This window comes from Pogoniulus pusillus, chromosome 7 (assembly GCF_015220805.1).
Source record: "Pogoniulus pusillus isolate bPogPus1 chromosome 7, bPogPus1.pri, whole genome shotgun sequence".
NCBI classification, from domain to species: domain Eukaryota; kingdom Metazoa; phylum Chordata; class Aves; order Piciformes; family Lybiidae; genus Pogoniulus; species Pogoniulus pusillus.
The window spans coordinates 27,200,190-27,215,532 of record NC_087270.1 but is presented as its reverse complement, the minus strand read 5'-3'; the positions used below and the strand labels follow the sequence as shown (position 1 = coordinate 27,215,532).

The 15,343-nt window shown below is 49.6% G+C and overlaps 1 protein-coding gene across 2 annotated transcripts in view; it reads right to left on the bottom strand.

Annotated features, from left to right (window-relative positions):
- Positions 1-6,759: 6,759 nt before the first annotated feature.
- Positions 6,760-15,343, bottom strand: part of MBOAT2 (membrane bound O-acyltransferase domain containing 2) — a 70,614-nt gene continuing 62,030 nt past the window's right edge. For both annotated transcript variants that reach the window (XM_064146347.1, XM_064146349.1), the window contains exons 11-13: positions 12,565-12,697; positions 8,972-9,123; positions 6,760-7,685 (exon numbers count right to left, since the gene is read on the bottom strand). In XM_064146347.1, the coding sequence (XP_064002417.1) occupies positions 7,463-7,685; positions 8,972-9,123; positions 12,565-12,697 (508 nt within the window). In that variant the 3' untranslated portion in view covers positions 6,760-7,462. The remainder of the gene's footprint in view (positions 7,686-8,971; positions 9,124-12,564; positions 12,698-15,343) is intronic.

Sequence of the window (15,343 nt, the reverse complement as noted above, 5' to 3'; positions counted from 1 at the left end):
CATTTCCTCTCCTGCTATCACCTGAGCCTAGGGAGCAGAGCTCAAACCCCCTCACTGCAGCCTCCTCTCAGGGAGCTGCAGAGAGCCAGAAGGCTTCTCCCCAGCCTCCTCCAGACTAAACAACCCCAGGTCCCTCAGCCATTCATAGAATCATTAAATCAAGCAGGTTGGAAGAGACCTCCAAGCTCATGCAGCCCAACCTAGCACCCAGCCCTAGCCAAGCAACCAGACCATGGCATTAAGTGCCTCATCCAGGCTTTTCTTCAACACCTCCACACCTCATAAGACCTGCTCTCTAGACCCTCTAGGAGGAAGCCCTGTGGAGGAGTCTCATTCCAAGATGTTTACCTGGAATAAGATGTGGGCTGGGGCACTATCAGTATAAAAAGTTTCCTCCAGAAGTTGCTGTAATTCAGATTTCAATCACAGATCATAGATCCACAGAATGGTTTGGCTTTGGAGGGACCTTCAAGACCATCCAGTTCCAAACCCTTGCCATGGGCAAGGGCATCTCCACCAGCCCAGGTTGCTCAAGGCCTTATCCAATGTGGCCTTGAACACCTCCAGGGAGGGGCTGGGTTAGAAGGGATGGTGAAGATCACTTAGTTCCAAGCCTTATCCAACCTGGCCTTGAACACCTCCTAGGATGGGCTGGGTTAGAAGGGATGGTGAAGATCACCTAGTTCCATGGGCACAGCCCATGGCAGGGGGCTTGGAATTAGATCAACCTTCCATTAGCCCAGGTTGCTCAAGGCCTCATCCAGCCTGGCCTTGAACATCCCCAGGGAGGAGGCATCCACAGTCTCCCTGGGCAGCCTATGCCAGAGCCTCTCCATAAATCTGAAGTCAAATTCTGTCTTCAGAGCCTGCAGCAGAGCATGCTGTGAGGGCTGGGTTTGCAGCAGAGTGGAAGAAGCCCTTCACCTTCCACTGCCAGTGGAAGCAGCAGATTCGATGCCACTGCAGGAAGCAGAAAGCTCAGCACTGCGAGCACAGAGCCCAGCAGCCTCCAGCCGATGCAGTGCACACCTGGAGAGCTCAGCAGCAGCTTCAGCTAAATACTGATACGGCCCTTTTGAAGCAGACCTCTGCACACCCTGTGTGACTGCAGCCTGTCAGCTCCAGAATCTCCCACAACCCTTGGATGGGGATGAACCTGGATTTAGGAAAGTCCAAGACATCTAAACCCTGACCAGGCCTAATTCATGCACAGCAGCCCAAGTGGCAAAGATCTGCTTCTTGCATGTCTCTGTACCTAAAGGCAGCAAAATCATCTTTTAAACACTTCACAGGATGCAAATTGAAGCAAAATGATGTTTTAAATACTTTACAGGATGAAAAATGATACAGTTGGTGGTTAGGTTGAGTAGAAAAGCAGGCAAAAAGCTCCTCTCAAAGCAGCTTTTTAAGGAATTGTAACTTCCCCCTCCACATTTAGCAGCAACTGCTGCAATATTTGCAGCTGTCACCTTGCAGGGTGCCTTTGTGGACAGCCTGGACTTGGGGGTGCCTGCAAAAAGCTTAAGTTAAGACAGAAAACATCCAAAACTGGACAGGAAATTAAAATAACCACTCCCAAGTGCTGCTCAGAGCCTTACAGGACCTAAAGAAGTGCAGCAAGCTGATGGCAGAGTGCAGTGCTGTGGTGAGGCAGCAGAGAGCTGCTGTGTGGCTTTGGCAGATAGAGCTCAGATGGGATTCAAATTGTTGCTTTTGTCTCTGCTTTTCTAACTCTGCTCACGTTGCCACACAGAGATTGCAGCACTTCCACATTCACTTGGCAAAATAAGTTCACAGGATGGGTTGGGTTGAAAGAGACCTTCAAGATCATCCAGTTCCAACCCCCTGCTACAGGCGGGGACACCTCCCACCAGCACATGGTGCTGAAGGTCTGACCCAGCCTGGCCTTGAACACCTCCAGGGAGAGGGCATCCTAGGATGGGTTGGGTTAGAAGGGATGATGATCATCTAGTTCCAAGCCCCCTGCCATGGGCAGGGACACCTGGGATGTGTTGGGTTAGAAGGGATAGTGAAGATCATCTACTTCCAAGCTCCCTGCCATGATCTGCACCCTTCCATTAGACCAAGTTGCTCAAGGCCTCACCCAGCCTGGCCTTGAACACCTCCAGGGAGGGGGCAGACTCAAAGCTGACTTCAGCACTCAGTGAGACGTACAAAATGGCTGTGGGAAGGGAATTACTTATGGACAAGGACAGTGAAAGCTGCTAAGTTTCCTCATCGCTGCAGGCCAGCTTCCAAGGGTGGCTTGTGAGCAACAGTGACACATCAGCAGGCAGAGGTGAGGACACCTCTGACCATAGCTTTAAACAAACTGCCAAACATTTGTCTGCAAAGCTGCTGGGAGCCAACTCCAAGCTGCTCTAATTGTTGCTGGTCTTCATTTGACAGGAGCTGAGGAGCTGATGGAGGTGTCCTCTGCAGCAGAGGGCCTTTCACCTGGTGTGCATCCTCCCATACAAGCAGAGCATTTCTCTTTAGCTTTCTGTTTACTCCTGTACTTAGATATACACCTAGAAATACAGATGGTAGATGGGTTTATATGTAGGTATAAATAAATGCCATGGGGTTAAGCTGAGCTGCAGTCACTTCTCCTCCTGTGCCTCTATGCCAGGATGCACTCCAGGTAGTTTTGCCTCTTTTAACGGCACTGATTTTGCTTAGTAGTAAAATGGAGTCACAGAATGCAGTGGGGTGGAAGGAACCTCTAGAGGTCATCTAGTCCCAAGCCCTGCAGTAAGTAGGGCTAGAAGGTCAAAGCTCTCAGTGAAAAGTGGCTTCTCAAACCTGATTTTAGACTTCGGTGACAACTACAAAATGCCTTTGGGATAAGGGAAGTGCTGTGGGGGAAAGAAAGGAAGTACAAAGTTGTTTTAATACATAAAGACACTGCCCTGGTGAAATTCCTACCAGGAGGCAGTGTGGAGCAGGGCACATACAAAGATCTCTTCATAACTCTCCTCACCAAACTGCTCTGTTCCCAAGAGCACAGGGAAATGCTGGGCAATGGTTTGACTCAGGGAGTGCCTTTTAAAGTCAGTGAGCTGGAGGAGGAGATGGTACAGAAGTGCTGCTGCCTTGGGATGCTGGAAAGAGATGCAGGAGTGCCCAGAGAGCAGGGTGCCACAGAACAACCTGTGAGGGAGGAGGAAGGTCACAGTCAGAGAGCACAGGGAAATGCTTGGCAGTGCTTTGACCCAGGGAGTGGCTTTTAAAGTCAAACCTCTTGCTGAAATCTTGAGTTAGAAGAGATTTTGAGGAGCATCCAGTTCCCAGCCCCCTGCCACGGGCAGGGACACCTCTTACTAAGAACAGGTTGCTCAAGGCCTCATCCAGCCTGGCCTTAAGCACTTCCAGGATGAGGCACTCAGAACTTTACCAACTGCAGAAATGGCCAAGGAGCAAAAGGTTTTCTGACTAAGAATGGCAGATCTGTACCTGCAAAATTAACAAAGCCTTCCCACAGCTGTTTGGGTTGGAAAGACCTCTGAGATCAGCCAGTTCAACACCAACCCAGCACCACCATGGCCTCCGGGCATGGGGACTCCGCCACCTCCCTGGGCAGCCTGTGCCAGTCCCTGATCACTCCTGCACCAAAGACATTTTTCCTCCTCTCTGACCTAACCCTCCCCTGGCTCCATTCCAGGCCACTCCAGCAGCAGTGGGCATCCCTGCAAGCACTCAGCACATATTTCACATTGATCTTTTCATTAATACAGACTCGTGAAGGTTATAAAGGTGAAGCAAGCAGAGAGCTGCTCTGGGGGTGGCCACATTTGCTGCCATTAACTCATGAAGTGCCTGAAGGAATCGTTTAGGAGAGGCATTATCTGCAAAGCACCATTACAGCAGGACTGATATGTTGTAAGCACTTGGGGGTGTGCTCATCTGCAGCACAGAAAACACTTTTGCCTCTGGGAGGGACATTCATTAATGAATGAGAACCACACTGCCTTCATGCCCTAGCCACTCCTAGGAGTTCACCTGCTCCTGCCACTTGTGCCCAGCCACACCATGGAGATATCTGAAGGTGCTTTAAGGTTTTAACTCCCCCACACAGAAAAGTTTGAGCAAAGCTCTCCCTGGAAGCTGACTCACACTGAAGTGAGTCTACAACACCACAAACCTGCTGGATTTCTGCTTTCACCTCTCACACTGAGGATTCTCAGGCCTCCATGTGGGCACAAGACAAAAGTGCCAAGAACCTGAGCAGCAACAGTGGCACATGAGATGTTGGCCTGGTACCCAAAAGTGCTTGTTTGGGTAGATATGTAGACTGCACCAAGAGGAATTTCGGCTCAACAGCAACAACTCCTCCACTTAGAAATGTGCAATTCTCATCTGGTACTTTATTTCAAGGTCCCTTCCACAACAGCAAGTGTGAAAATGCCTTTCCTGATGCTGTGCTCAACAAGAATAAACCAAAGACAAAGCAACCACTGTGCCCTGCCACCTCCAAGAGACAACCACGACCCTACCCAAGCAGGGGTCCATTTGGGTGAGAGAGCAAGGAAAGGATATAGAAGTCAGATCATCTTCAAGCTAATAGAGCTGTCACTGAAACAACAAACACCTGCCCATCCAAAGAGTCTTCCACTCTCTTTCCATGTTCACTTCCCCCTTTCTAACTGTAGGCTAATCAGCGTTAACCTGGAAAAGGTCTCTTAGCTCCTGGAGCTTCAGGCAGGGAGCCAAAGGCCAGACACAGAACTATCATAGCGAGGAAACAACTCTGACCTAACTTAGGATCTGGTTCTTCAGAGAGCCACAGAGTCCCAGAATGGCTTAGGGTGGAAGGGACCTCAGAGCTCATCCACTCCAACCTCCCCACCATGCCCAGGGACACCTCTCAGCTAGACTCAGCTGCTCAAGGCCTCATCCAGCTTGGTCTGCAACATTCTCAGGCAGGAGGCAGCCACAGCCTCCCTGCACATGCCAGACTCTCATCACTCTCACACTGAACAACTCTTCCTCAGGTCCAGTCTAACCCTGCTCTGCCTCAGCTCCAAACCATTCCCCCTTGGCCTGTCTCCAGACACCCCTAGGCAGTACACTGAAACCTGAGGCTCATCCTTGCACTTCTGGTTTCAAGAACCTTCACCCCCCCAATGCCAGAGGGCTGATGAAAAATGCAAGGTCCAAACCAAGACAACATTTTCTCCTTCATTTGTAGGTTACAAATCAACCAGTTCCATTTATTTTCCTCTGGGAGTATTTTGTGTCAGCTTTAAAGCTAAAAAAAGCCCCGAGGTGAAGAAAGAGTTTGTGTTTACCTCAAAAGTTGGTATGAAAATACAGAATCTAAACCATTCCAATGCAGCCCTCTGGCAGGGACCATCAGCACCATGCCTGGTCTGGAGCAGACAGAACCACTGCAGCATTCCTGGGACACACTTTCAGAGTTCAGTAGGAGTCACTGCAGCGTTCCTGGGACACATTTTCAGAGTCCAGTAGGAGTCAGACATTCCAAAGGATTTCCTTCCTTCCACAGGCTCACAGGATGTTAGGGGTTGGAAGAGACCCAAGGAGATCATCGAGTCCAACCCCCTCTGCCAGAGCAGGACAATCCTATTCTAACACAGATCACAGACAGGCCTTGAAAGTCTCCATAGGAGACTTTTCTTTCTTTACTTCCTTCCTCTTTCTTTTCCTTCTTTAATTTCTTTTCTTTTCTTTTCTTTTCCTTCCTTCCTTCCTTCCTTCCTTCCTTCCTTCCTTCCTTCCTTTCTTTCTTTCTTTCTTTCTTTCTTTCTTTCTTTCTTTCTTTCTTTCTTTCTTTCTTTCTTTCTTTCTTTCTTTCTTTCTTTCTTTCTTTCTTTCTTTCTTTCTTTTTCTTTTCCTTTCTTTCTTTCTTTTCTTTTCCTTCCTTTCTTTCTTTTCTTTTCCTTCCTTTCTTTCTTTCTTTTCTTTTCCTTCCTTTCTTTCTTTCTTTCTTTCTTTCTTTCTTTCTTTCTTTCTTTCTTTCTTTCTTTCTTTCTTTCTTTCCTTTTTCTTTATTTTTTTTCTTTATCTTCTTTTTTCTTTCCTTTCCTTTCTTTTTCTTTTCTTTCATTTTCTTTCTTTTCCTCTTTCTTTCTTTCTTTTCCTTTTTTTCTTTCTTTTCTTTCTTTCCTTTTCCTTTCTTTCTTTCTTTCTTTCTTTTCATTCCTTTCTTTTTCTTTTTTCTTTCCTTCCTTCCTTCTCCTTCCCTTCCTCCCTTTCTTTCTTTCCTTCTTTCCTTTTTTCCTTCTTTCTTTCCTTCTTTCCTTTCCTTCCTCCTGTTACCCACAACTCTTGAGTGAACTCTGCACCTACAGCTCCAAGTGAAATACAAAGTTCCTCCTCAAGCTCAGTGACATCTCCAGCTGCAGGCCCCGCAATGTGCAAGCATCAAGAAAGGCAGCGCAAGAGCCACGTCCAGTCTGACCTGCCACAGCACAGGGCAACTTTGCTGCTTTATACTGAAAGCATCAGCAGCTGACTGCTGGATGCCTGAAGATTCCAAAGAGGTATTAAAACTTCATTTTCTTGTAGAACAGTTCTATTCTAGCCCGAGTATTAGCATTTAAGGTTATAAACAGCCACTGACTGAAATCCTGCTGCCTGCACACCGCCTCCTGTGTCCTGTGGCTGCCTTTCCCTCTCTAGCTGCAAAGCCTACTTGGCAGTGCTTTGTTTTTAGGTACTTGAAAGTAAAAAACAAAAACAAAAACAAAAACAAAAACAAATGTAGATTAGAGCTAGGAAGCTCTGGAACAGATGAACCTTCAGGTGTCTTGTTTTTAATCCACTCAGAAGGGTTCTAATTATCTCTTCGAAGAACCCTAACTGTAATTTGGCATTAGGAACATTTACAGTTCTGTAATAGTTTGAGATACTTTAAGCAAACCCTCCAAATACTGAGATGCTTTATTGCAATTCCCTTTTTGGAGACTCCAAAGCCTCCTCATGACTTCACTCTCCCTATTTTAACCTTCTTTAGAGCATTAAATGTTTGCATTATGCTCGCCAGACGAAACCAGCCTTGAAAACACCTCACTTGGAAACAATCTTTCAGTAAGTCGAGGGTTTAAGGCAAGTCATTCCCTTGGGAAAAAAAATCCCTTTCCATTTGTTCATCCTAGATGGACACCATTTGATTCCACACCATCAGTGCCTTGGGATACACAAGGTACATTCAGCAAAGGGCACACAGAGGACACCCCCACGGACATCCATCGCAAGTCCTGAGTGCCCACCGAGATCCTGGTAACGTCTTCGGGTAAGGCGTGACCCACAGGGGACAATGGCATGGGAGGGGTTAATTGGTTTTTGTTTCCAGTCTTGCTAGTGGATGTGATTTCCTAGGTAATGCATTCTTGTCTTACTAAACATCTTTGCAAACGAATACAAACCCCCTGAAAAGGTGCTAGAAATGGGTTTTGCTGAAAACATACAAAATCGGTTGGGCAGAGCAATCCTCCCATCACTGCTTCAGGGCTTGATATCTGCAGCTGATTTCTTGGCTCTGGCTGAAACTATGATTTGTTGTGGAATAATTGTTCTTTTGCAAAAGGTTTTCTTCTTCAAGTTTTCTGGGCCAGGCTGGTTGGAGGTTTTCATGCTTTTTACTGCTCTTTTGAGTTCTTTTCAATGGGAAAACCAACAAGACCAGGATGCTGCCGATGTGAAGGCAGAAATAGCAGGAGCTGGAAAAAAAAACCAAAACAACAACCAAAACTTCAGTCAAACTCTGGCCACTCTGCCAGGGTGCTTCAGGAATGCACTGTCAGAGCCTCCCTGCATGTGGTACATAGCAGCAGTGAGCTCTAGGGCTTGATGATCTCAGTGATCTCCTCCAGCCTCAACAGTTCTGATTCTGTTTGGCAGGTAAGACAGGAAGGCATTAATATGTCCTTTAAGGAAAGTAATAATCACAGAATCACACAGAACAGGAGAGGTTGGAAGGCACCTCTGGAGATCTGCCAGTCCAACCTTCCTGCCAAGGCAAGGGCACCCAGGGCAGGGCACACAGGAACTCATCCAGGTGGGGCTGGAATGGCTCCAGAGATGCAGACTCCACAGCCTCTCTGATGTGCCACTTTGTGCCCCTTACCCCTTGTCCTGTCTCTGGGCGCTACTGAACACAGCCTGGTCCCATCCTCCTGATCCCTACCCTTGAAGTATTGATCAGCACTGATCAGATCCCCCTCAGGCTGCTCTCCTCCAGGCTCAGCAGCCCCAGGGCTCTCAGCACAGAGATGTTCCAGGCCCCTCAGCAGCTCTGCAGCCCTTTGCTGTGCCCTCTCCAGCAAGTCCTTGTCCCTCTTCAAGTGGGGAGCCCAGAACTGGACACAATACTCCTGGTGTGGCCTCACCAGGGCAGAGTAGAGGTGGAGGAGAACCTCCCTTGACCTGCTGGCCACACCCTTCTTGGTGGACCCCAGGATGCCATTTGCCTTGGCCCCAGGGGCACATTGCTGGCTCCTGGGCATCCTGTTGCCCACCAGGACTGCCAGGTCCTTTTCCCCAGAGCTGCTCTCCAACAGCTCAGCTCCAGCCTGCACTGATCCTTGGGGCAATCAGAAGTGAAGACTTCCCTCAGCACTGGGTGCAGAGTGGTGTCTGCTGTCAACTTATGTCACAGGTGACTTTTTGGGAAGTCACTCTCTAGCCCTGCTGTAGAATAGTTCAAGGTACAGCAACCCCAGGGGCACCCTCTGGGTTTGGTTGGTTGCCCCAGGATACTTAAGTCTGTGGCTTAGGCTGGAGTAGATGATCCCTGAGGTCCTTTCTAACCTAAGCCATTCCTTGATTCCACAGCAAAAAGCCCTTCCTGGTTTCCCATGCCCAGCACAGACTCGACTCCAGCGCTAGCACAGGAACACTTTACTCAGCCAACAAATCATGCTGATGATGAGCACTAAATCCATGGCAGCAAATTCAGCCCACAGCAAACACTTCTGAGGTGAGACAACTACCAGGCTGTGCTTACCTGTAGAAGGTGAGAGAGGGCTTCACAGAGAGCAGCACAAATGGCACCACTGTGTAACTGATTGCTACTTGAGTTGTCACCCACGTGACGACGTCATAACATGCTTTGACAGCAGCAGACTCCACAAAGTAGTGCCTGATGTTGTTTCTGAGCTGAAAGAGTGGAGAAGTTAGCTTAGGAGTAAACTTTGGGAGCTCTCTCACTGGGCAGAGTTTGTTGCACTTGCCCTAAAGGCACAGGGCGAGTGGAAACGCTGCAGCTGGGTGAAATGCTTCTCAGAGTGCCCAGCAGCTCCCACAGGTGGCAGTTCAGCTTCCATGCCTTGCAGAACATGCAAGTATTTAGGAACTGAAGCAGAATCTCAGTAAATGAATCTGCCCCCCACAGCCAGCTCAGCTCCAGCCTGCTTGTCTGCATGAGGCATTCTGCAGCTGGAGTAAATGAAAGCCAGGACGCTGCCGTTGAAGGCTTCTCCATGGCAAACCATGTTCATCTCCTCACTAATCCAGTCTGGTTTAGGGCAATCAGGGTGGCAATACCAGTACACAGGACATCAACTTGAATGACCTATTTCAGGAGCCTTCACCAAAAACTTCCCTCCAGTGGGACTGCTATAAACTGACTCCCTTTTCTAAGCTGAGTCTTAGAATCATAGGAGCATAGAATCAAGCAGGTTGTGGAGAAGCTAAGACCCCTGTAGACCCCTTCCTTGTGTCTCATCTGTCATTTGTGAGAGAGCTTTCTTGAAACAGAAGAGGCAGGGATCTGCTGGGGACAGCCCAGTGGAGGCTGTCAGGGTGATCACAGAATCAACCAGGCTGGAAGAGACCTCCAAGCTCATCCAGCCTAACCTAGCACCCAGCCATGTCCAACCAACCAGACCATGGCACTAAGTGCCTCATACAGGCTTTGCTTGAACACCTCCAGGGACAGTGACTTCACCACCTCCCTGGGCAGCCCATTCCAATGCCAATCACTCTCTGCCAACAACTTCCTCCTAACATCCAGCCTAGACCTCTCCTGGCACAATCTGAGGCTGTGTCCCCTTGTTCTGTTGCTGGTTGCCTGTCAGAAGAGCCCAACCCCACCTGGCTACAGCCTCCCTTCAGGTAGTAGCCTTCATTTTTTCAGACAACTCTGTTCAAACCATGGACACCAAAGGTGTTTGAAAACATTCCAAACCTGCCCAGGCTGGGCTTCAGTTTGGTTGAAGTCTGTAATTAGAAAGAATTTCTTCCCAATCTCCAGTCTCAACCTGCCCTCCTCAACCTTGAATCCATTCCCTTTGTGTAGCCTGGTATCACGGTTGCCACCTTCCAGACAGGTGCACTGAGGTAGCCCTCTGGAAAGCTGCACATCAGAGCACAGTTTAGCTTCTTCTACTTCCAGGCTCTTAGGAGCGCTCAGTTGTGAAGAACACAGACTCACAGACTGGTTTGAGTTGGGGAAGCCCTTTAAAGCTCACCCAGTCCACCCATTCTCTGTCTCTGCCAAGGCTGGGGCTAAACCCGGGCCCTTAGCATCACAGCTCTGCCTCTTGGAAACACCTTCAGGGATGGGCACTCAGCCACCTCCCAGGGGGGCTGCTTGTCTGTCTGGTGACATATCCAGGGGGCTACTTTCTGCTGACTTCATTCTCTATCCTTTTCTTTAAGCCCCTTTTTACTCCTCCTTCCCTTCCCCACATCTTGCTGATCCTGCATTCCCCTTGGCCTTTTCTAGCTCATGTAAATCAACCCTAGCCACATACCTGTCATCCTGCCACCTCCCACTGTGTTTTCTCCTATGGTCCTAATGCTTCCTCCTTGAAGTTTCACAATTTCTTGGGGGGAAATCTACTGTTTTAGGACTTGAAGGGCAACTTTTCAGCTAAATCTGTAATTGCCCCTAGTCATTAGCTGACTTGGAAATGTGTAATGGTTCAAGAGAGTAAAACAAGTTGAATGCAGTAGAAGTGTGGCTGCCAAACTTTGCAGTTCCAGTCTAGCAGAGTTAAGTTTTACAACATGCTGAGGTACCTCTGAGCTACCTTAGCAGCTGATGAGATGTATCTGTTAAGACAGACACTCAGGATATTTGGATGTAGCAGCCTGTGGACTGACACAAATATGAACACATCTCGCAGGGGGAAGCCAGGACCAAGCACAGCAACCACTCCAGCTGACTGGGCCCACTCTGCTCAGGGAACACAACAGCTTCTGCCTGGGGACTGTCCCTGAGCTTGGCTTTTGCACCAGTTCCTGGCTAATCAGTGTCACAAGTTCACTGTGACAGAGTCTGGATGGGAGAAAGGAGCTGTTGGGGCTGTTTAGTCTGGAGTAGAGGAGGCTCCCAGGTGACCTTCTTGTGGCCTTCCAGGATCTGAAGGGGGCTACAAAAAAGCTGGGGAGGGACTTTTTAGGCTATCAGGGACTGCCAGGACTGGGGGGAATGGAGCAAAGCTGGAGGTGGGGAGAGTCAGTGTGGAGGTGAGGAGGAAGTTGTTGAGCAGGAGAGTGGTGAGAGGCTGGAATGGGTTGCCCAGGGAGGTGGTTGAGGCCTCACGGCTGGAGGTGTTTATGGCCAGGCTGGATGAGGCTGTGGGCAGCCTGCTCTAGGGTAGGGTATCCCTGGGCATGGCAGGGGGGTTGGAAATGGCTGATCGTTGTGGTCCCTTCCAAGCCTGACTGATTCTATGATTCTAGCTACCCCCGTTGTAAAGAAAGCAGGCAGCCAAGGGCTGTGCCCACAGCTTTGGGAGGGAAGAAAAGCATCTGGTTGACTGCTGTCAGCAGACTCCAAGCTAGAGTGCCACCCTCCCCCACCTATGGTACCGACAGAGCTGTCTGCTTCCCTTCTCCTTCTGCTTACTTCAGGAGCAAAGCGCTCTGGGCAACCTGATCTAGTTGAGGATGCTCCTGCTCACTGCAGAGAGGGTGGGACTGGCTGACCTTCAGAGGTCCCTTGCAACCCAGACCATTCTGTGATTTCATTTGTCTGTTGAGGAACTGACAAAGCTGCCTCTCCTCTCCTGCAGCTTGCTCAGGCAGGGCTGAGAGGTTTCTTCCCAGCTTTGCCACTTCCCCCTGGCAGCTTTGCCACTTTCCTCTGATGCTGAAGAGCAGCTGCAGCAGCCTGCTAAGGTGGCTGCACTGGCTGGCTAGCTCTGAACAGCAACTGCAGGAGAGATTTTCATCTGCTGCTTGAGGAACACTCTTCAGTTAACATCTTCAGCAAGTGCTGGGCAGAGCAGAGGGAGGGGGCAGGCTCTATAAATAGCAGATTTTAAGCTAGTCATCGTCAGTGATGCTCGCAGCAGGATCTGAGATAACAGCATCCTGCTCAGCCTGGCAGAGACAGGCACCAGCAGCTGAAGCAGAGGAAGGGCTTTCACAGAAGACACACTGCAGAGATGCTGTGTGCACTCTGGCTGCTTCCACCCCCCAGCTCCTCCTTGCAGTCACTCCCCGCATTGCTCTCCTCGCCCAGAAGCCAGACTGCACCGCCAGGCTGCAGCAGCTGCCAAGTGCAGCTCTGAGCGACAGAACAGATCCATTTCCTTGCACGAAGCTGCTGCTGCTGCTGATTAGAGAAGAGAGGTGGTTGGTACTTACAGCTCGTGCTGCCAGTGTCATCAGCACTCCTGTTAGAAAGGTTAAATAGTATCCAGGGTAGACCCCGTGCCAGATGGCAGAGAGGATGAAGGTCTGGATCGTGGGGCTGAAGGTGGCTCGCTCGTAGCACACTCTGGCAAGACAGACAACAGGAGACCAATCAGCAGCAGCCCTCCCAGGCAGCACCCACGCTGCCAGCAGTGTCACCCCCAGCACTCCCTGTGCTGCCACTGTCTGCTGACAGAGAGCACTTCAGCTGCTCACAGCTCCCACAGCAACCCCTCAGTGCTAGCACAGGCTTAGTGCCATTACACATGGCACTTAGAACAGTTTGGGTTGGAAGGGACCTTAAAGATCATCCAGTTCCAACTCTCTGCCATGGGCAGGGACACCTCCTCCCAGCCCAGGTTGCTCAAGGCCTAATCCAACCTGGCTTTGAACTCTTCCAGGCTTGGTGACTCTACAACTTCTCTGGGCAACCTGTTCCAGTGTCTCGGCCCCCTCAGGGGGAAGAATTTCTTCCTCCTGTCTAATCTCAGTTGGGCTTCTTCCAGACTGAGGCTCTCACCCCTGTCCAGTCACCACATGCCTTTGTCAAAAGTCCCTCTCCAGCTCTCCTGCATCATCCTGTGCATGCTTGAAGATTGCCCTATTTTTATCCCCTACCTCTTGCTCCAGGTTGTTTCTCCTCTGATGACAGAAACCTTCTAAACACCCTGGCTGAATGGGTTCAGTTCATCAGTCCTAGCTCAATCTCCAGGCCTAAACCCTCAGTGCAGCAACAGCCTCATGAGTATGAGCATAACCAAGAAGTCATTACAGGAAGATCAGCAGTCCAGGAACCTCTCCCAGCCTATGGACTACACAGGGGGTTCACAAGCCAACCAAGAAGGTTTATGAGCAGCTACACTGGAAGGCACAGAGCATCCCACAGACCCCTGTGGGGCAGGGGGGATTCTTCACAAAAAGAAAGCAGCTGCTAGGAGCAAGGGAAAAGGAGACAGCTCCCTTCAGCTTTGATTGTGGCTGTGTGAGGCCATGAGGTGAGCATGACAGTGAGACTGGAACTAACGACTGCAGGGATGTGAGGCTCTTGAGTACAGGAGGATGCTGAACTCTGCTGTTTGGAAATGGAGGCAAGGACCTACCACAAAGGATTCTAGAAGGAAGAAGGGGAAAAAGGAATTCCAGACAGGCAGTTTCTACAAGACAACATTAAATGACACAAGGACAAACCATCACAGTGTGGAAGAATGATAGGGAACATGGTAAGGTCCTGATATGGCTTCATCAAGAGGTCTTTAATGATCTGAAAACAAAAAATCAATAGGAAATATGGAAACAGAGGCACACTGACATGCAGCAAAAAACACAGCATAAGCACATCTGAAAACACAGCCCAGGTGAGCTGTGACTGGAGCAGGGCCTTGGCAGCAACGTGTGAGAAGGGTTTGTACACACAGGGCAAGGACCAGGGCAGGAGCAGAGAGAGCAGGGCAACACCAAGCTAATGACAGAGGGCAGCAGCACTCTCTACTCACAGCACTGCTTTATTACACCCTCCAGACAAGACTGCCAGGACCAAGGGCTACAGTCAGTGTTGAGGAGTAGAAGGTATAGAATAGAATCATAATAACAACTAGGTTGGAAGAGACCTCCAAACTCATCCAGTCCAACCTAGCACCCAGCCCTATCCAGTCAACTAGACCATGGCACTAAGTGCCTCATCCAGGCTTTGCTTGAACACCTCCAGGGATGGTGACTCCACCACCTCCCTCTGAAGGAGGGAAGCTCAGATGGGCACTGATAATCTATTGAATTCCAGCCAAAGAGGTGTGGGCAGCTTTATCTCAGGAGGGCTTCAGAAGAGGGTACCAAGCACAATCCCCTCCCCTCTCCAGGGGGCTTGGCTAGCAGTGGCCATGAAGATGAGGACATGCACACAAAACCACCGCAGGAGAGCTGCCCAAAGCAGACCTCTTCAAAGAGGAGAGCAACGCTGGCCAGACTAAACAGGAACCAGGGAATCTCAAAGGAGCTTTGAGACAGGATTTGTCAGCCAGAAATGCACAGAAGCATTAGGAAAACTGTCTCAAGCTAGGGAGACGTCTCCAAGCAAAGTTCTGGTCACCAAAACCTAGCCCGAGGCAGTCAGAAGCTGCCCCACGGCACCATGGCCTCTCTGTACCCGAGGGAACACCTCCACCTCTTGAAACTCCTTGGGAGTGATGACAGAAGTGTCTTTAAAGTGTTCATTAACCCAGAAGAGCAACCACACCCAAAGCACCTCTTCTAGCACTGAGATTCACCCTGCAGGGAGAGCTCACTGCCTGCCACTTAGGCCTCATGCATAAAGCCTGAAGCCATTTAGCAATGCTTGTAAGTTACTTCAAGCAAATTTCCCTCTGCAAAGCACTCAGCAGCTGACAAAGCTAAATTAACCACATCTGAGATCTTATTAAGCCAGATAAGAGAGAGACCAGAAAAGACTCATCAGGCTTCAAGTCTGAAGAGCAAAATGTCAGCTGAAAGTCCTCCTGGATCTGTGCATAATGAATCATGTTGGAATGCTTCACCTGACACTTGCCTGAGCAAAGCAAGGAGCTGTGGGCACCACTCAGGAAAATTCATCTACCCACAGCTGGGTCAGCTTAGCTGGGCCATCCTTTGCTGCACAACTGGGAAGGTGCATCAGCTCTTCAGCAAGCTCCTGCCTCTGCTCTGCTTCTCTATTTTCATTATCAGCTCAGAAGTGTCTTCTTCCACCTTGCCTTGCCTT